The following is a 5138-nucleotide window of genomic DNA, read 5'->3' on the forward strand; positions in this document are numbered from 1 at the left end:
TTTTATGAATTAATTCCATTTCTATTGTAAAATTACCTGACTTAAATTGTTTTAAGACTTCCAAGCGTTCATATTTTCCAATTGCAGAAACAAAGTTAAGTACATGATTAAGTAACAAGAAAGTTACCAACCTATCACCAGACTAAAGTTATAAAATAAAGAAATGTAGTATCTGTCAAAACAAGAACAAAGCATGTTGACCTGAGCTCAAAAGGGTCTTGGTGAAAAGAGGAGAAACCATGGCTTGTCTTTCATGCCAGGACAGATGACCCTGCTCAATTCCTATGGGAATGCATCAAGGATGACAAAAGGCAGCCTAGTGAAGAACTGAGGGAAAAGAAATTCTTCCAGTTTATAGAGAAGAAAACTCAAGTTGTGACAATACATGAAGATAAAGGATTAGCATTATATGAAAAAAAAAAATCAGGACTATCTTACTGTTGGCATGAATTCACGGAAAACCTTTAAGGATAGATTTAACCTGAGTATCTTGGACATTAATCATCAAGAACTAAGCCTGTCATGGCTGATAAGAGTGTGAAACTGGGCAAGAAGATTAAGAGTAACTCTGTAACTATGTCTGGTTAATGTACAGAAAGCAAAAATCAAATAAATGAGACTGCATTAGGGGACATGGGGTAGGATAACACAATGCACAGAAAAGTACTAACTTAAATGTAACCAAACATCAGATAACCAGCTGACCTGGAGAAACAAACTATCTAAAGCCAAATAAGCCATCTCTTCTCAGAGGGAGAGAGGAAAATAACAAAAAAACTGAGTCATCAAGTCAACTACTGACTAATATTGCTAATATGACAATACTTTGTGATATTTAAGAACAAATTATGAAGAAAAATAATTATGTAAGGAACCTGCATAAGTAGAAAACAAGAGAAAAGGCAGCATGAAGTTACCAACAAGAGATTTTTGAGAGAGTAACGAGATATATTTTTCATAAGGAGACTACCTCCCAGACAAGAAAGTCCTGAAGATCAAAGCCTGCTTTCCCACCCCATTATGAATCTTTCACCCTTCAAACAAGGTTCAAATCCCACGTCTCTACATATGACACATGCATTGCACCCTTTCTCCCATGTTTCCTGCCTTTTCCTACGTCCTAAGTCATCAAGTGAATTCTTTCAGGCTTTGGTGAAATAGGTCATCTCCATCTACTCACAGACACTCAAAAGGAGCTCAGAATCAGCTTCAGACTCCAATGCTTATCATGGTATGATGATTCATATGCTATAAATTTGAGATCGTATCTGCCCCGCGTTCAATGAAACATTTGATATGGCTGTTCACTGAAAATTTTCCTGGAGAATTAGATTAATAATTAATAATTTGAACTAGATTACTACAACTCCTACAATAGATTGAGAAAGTAGCAGGGTGAACACACTAACAATTTTTAAGATGGAACTGGCAGATTTATGAAAACATTTAGATGATATGGTTGCATGTGCTACCAAGATAAAGATCTGTGTAACCTAGGAAGCACTTCCGAGTTCTGTCTTCACAGGACCATCTCCAAACTTGCTTCTTAGAGGTAGGTGAGGACATGTTTTACTCTTAAGATGTTCAGCAGAACAACTACAGTTTTCCAACACTCAATTCAATGGATATCATTTCTGATGAGTGTTCATGGCGAGTATGAGACTACTTTTTCCTATCTAAAACTCTTCCTATCTTCCTCTAAGCATATAATAACCATAATAAAGAAATGAGACAATAGAAATTAAAATATAATACCAATTTCAAGAATGCCTATTTTCAATATTCTTTTTTAACCTGTTCCTTAACTGAATAGTAACCACACACCACTATCTATTTAAGCTGTTGTGTACTGTACATATTAAGCAATGAGGTACTGTGAAAAAATGAATAGCTGATGATGCTATTTGGATTGCACACGTTGCAAGGAAGAGGCATTCTTATAACTCAAATCTTCATTTGCTTTCTCATAAATATTGCTGCACTGTCAAAAAGTTCCTAGAGCAAAGGAACGCAAGAGTGCCTTGATTTCCCTATCAAGCCAGCAACATAATACACAGCGCAAAACAAAGTGTTGGGTTTGTGCAGAAGCATTATGTTTTTCCAATTGCCAAAACATTAAATGATCGTGTGAGTCTCATTTCAAGACTGATACTGGAAACACTGTTAAGCCTATACTGTTTTCTACTACAACTGTGTTGTAGCACTAACCCTTTAAGTCCCTTATATATCAGTGTTACTTTCATTGTTTTGCTCCTTCAGAACACTGGAGGAAGAAAATGTTTACATGGATAAAAAAGTAGGTATAAGACAATCTAAAAAAAAAATTAGTTTTAAAACTAGTTCTCCCTCTCACAGCAATTGTTCCTCTTTCTTCCTACCAGTAGTATGTTAACACCATCTGTACCAGACCTTACCTCCGAGCTGCTTGGGACTTCTGATCCTGCAGTTGAAATAGTTTCACATAAAGGTCCATTGCATTCTTCCCCTAAGGAACATTGAAAGAAAGATTCACATAAATACATTCCTTATTTTAAAATATGATTGTATCTGAAAATGAAGTGAACCTTGAAGGCATGGAACTATGAACAAACAAAAGCAAAAGCTGGAAAATACTCCGCTACATAAAATCTTCAAGAATGGTTCTTTGAAGGGAAAACACTGTGAGACACAATACACTCAGCCTGTACTACCTGGTTGTAACCTTGCAGTCACAGAAACACATTTTTAAATGTGACAAACAAAAATCTGTCAGCATCACGTATTTGATGAGATAAAACTCTTTCTTGTCTCAAATGTCTGATAGGTGATTGTCTATGAGAGTCTCACACCTGGAGCTTTGCTGCCTCAGTTATGAAAGTTCAATTATCTCTGAGGTTGCTTGCTAGAAATCGAATATTTTTTGTTGCTAAGGGATTAATGGTGTATAACCTCAAGATTACAGATGCCCACATAATGGAGATATGATGACAGGATCAAGAATAGTAATATCAACTGAAATTACCAAGTTTCTTGTTGTTTAAAAAAAAAACAACCACAAACCAACACCTCCATTCTAGCATCAGTACTGAATTCCAGCATGGCTTTCCCGCAAATATAGTCAGTCCACCAAGGACACTGTTACTGAAACGTTAACATTATAGGGAAAAAATCACACTGAATATCTTCAGACCCCTAAACCATACTGAGAGATTTGCTGGGTTTGTGGCTCTGAGCCTACCCTGCCAACAATTCCCTCTGGAGAGCAACTCAGAGCCCATAAGCTAGGCTCCTGCACCAAGAAGTTTTTTTAAACAACCATCTCTCTGCTGATTACAGAGACAGACCAGTCTCCTAAACCAGGCATCTAAATAACTCCACCACCAATGGAAAAGGATAAGCAGTTTTGAAAACAGCTCGTCACAATCTAGAGGAGGCATCTAATAAAGTTGTCTCTTTCTTCCAAAAAAAGGATTCATCATACTCCTTTCTTCATCAAACAGCAAGGAAGTATTGATGGGTATAGCTTAGACTGAACAGACTGACTAGCACAGCTTAGACTGGATCACTGTCAGACAACTATGGGTAGATCAGTCCTACCAATAAAACCAACCTACTTTTTTTTTGTAACCTGCAAATATTTGATGTCAAAATTGCATCCAGGCAGGACATAAACCAGTTTTTCTAAAACCTATAATAAGCTACTTAGACAAAAGAAAAAAATTAGAGGAAAAAAAAATGCTCTCGAGCTGTCTCTAAGTTCACTTACAGAAAATGGTCTCTGTAATTTCTAACTGTACGCATACATGATGTGACAAGAAACTGGGCAATAGTATGTAATGGTATATAACATATAATCAAGCTTCTGAATGCTAAGACATTCAAAGTTGTCGCATGCTATTTTGCTAAAGCAAACTACGCCTGCAAAATCTGTATTGGCTGATATAATTTGAACACTTAAGTTTTATTCATGCACCTGTAGAAAGATGTTTGCATATGCTGATACAAGTTGGGAGACCAGCGTTAAGCCATCTCTAAAACATTAGCGTGGAATTAAGTAATTTGGGATCATTCTGCCTACCAAAACATCATAAATGCTACAGGGGCTACGCTGTAAAACAGACCACCAAACACAGAAAAGGTTTACAGGAACAGCTTCAGCACAAGAACTGAATTCCCTTCACCTCCCAACACAGCACAAGCATTCAACATGTACGAGAAACGAATAGAACATAGTGGGAGAAAATTATAGTAAGAACACAGAAGTCTTGGCTCAAGAAACAACTATCAAAACATTCAGATTAACTTACTTGAGAAACTGTTTCTGCAAGAATAATCCTAAGCAGAGGGTCTACCTTCACACAGGGCTGGCTCTGCATGCAAACGTGGCAGCTGCCCAGGGCAGCAGACCGCTGCCTGATGAAAGAAAGGGATCATCACCTCACGCTCTGCTGCCTGCGCTGCCTACTGCCCTGGGAAGCAGGTGGCTGCTGCAGCTTCGGCCAAAGGTAGCGAGCCCAGGAGCTGAAAGCCCAAACACTTGGTCACACAACCCTCCATGGCAGGAGCCGCCTGGCACCTGGTCCCTGGAGCTGTAACATTCAATTTGCATGTGCTGCTGAGAGGACTTGAACTGATTCCGCGGCCTACAACAGCTGCCTTGGTGTTTGTTTTTTCTGGATTATCCTTCTGTAGTTGTGAAAGTTTGAATCGTGCTTGCTCCTGAGGTTAGAGTTGTACATGTTAAATGCTCTCTGAGCACCACAGCTGATTACTTCTGCAACTTGTGAAAGGAAATTGTCTTGGTATCTCTGATCCAGGGGAATAAAACTGAATAACCCTAGTGCAGCACGCAAGAAGGCAAAAAGATAATGCAAAACATTAACTAAGAAGTACAACATACTTCACTCCTCAAAAAACACATATACAGGCTCCTAAGCAGTGTAAGAAACGCATATCCAAGTCATGTAGGAAGGTATAAAGGAGCCGCAACCCAGAACTGCAACAAGCACCAGGAATGGAGATGCCCAATTAGCTCTTACCCAAGAGAGCTGCCCACAGAGAGCTAAAAATTGACTTGTAAATCGCACTGCAAAAAGCTTGGCTCATATGTGATATCAGTGACTCGTGTAAATTTAAGCCCAATAGCCAAGAGGCCCTCA

The 5138-nt window shown here is 38.5% G+C and overlaps 1 protein-coding gene across 1 annotated transcript in view; it reads right to left on the reverse strand.

Moving 5' to 3' along the window:
* Positions 1 to 5138, reverse strand: part of ANO5 (anoctamin 5) — a 61410-nt gene that overhangs the window by 44806 nt on the left and 11466 nt on the right. Inside the window, exon 6 of the mRNA XM_009334585.1 lies at positions 2415 to 2485. Coding sequence (XP_009332860.1) covers positions 2415 to 2485 — 71 coding nt within the window. The remainder of the gene's footprint in view (positions 1 to 2414; positions 2486 to 5138) is intronic.

The sequence above is a fragment of the Pygoscelis adeliae genome, unplaced genomic scaffold (genome assembly GCF_000699105.1).
Source record: "Pygoscelis adeliae isolate BGI_AS28 unplaced genomic scaffold, ASM69910v1 Scaffold171, whole genome shotgun sequence".
In the NCBI taxonomy this organism is placed as follows: Eukaryota; Metazoa; Chordata; class Aves; order Sphenisciformes; family Spheniscidae; genus Pygoscelis; species Pygoscelis adeliae.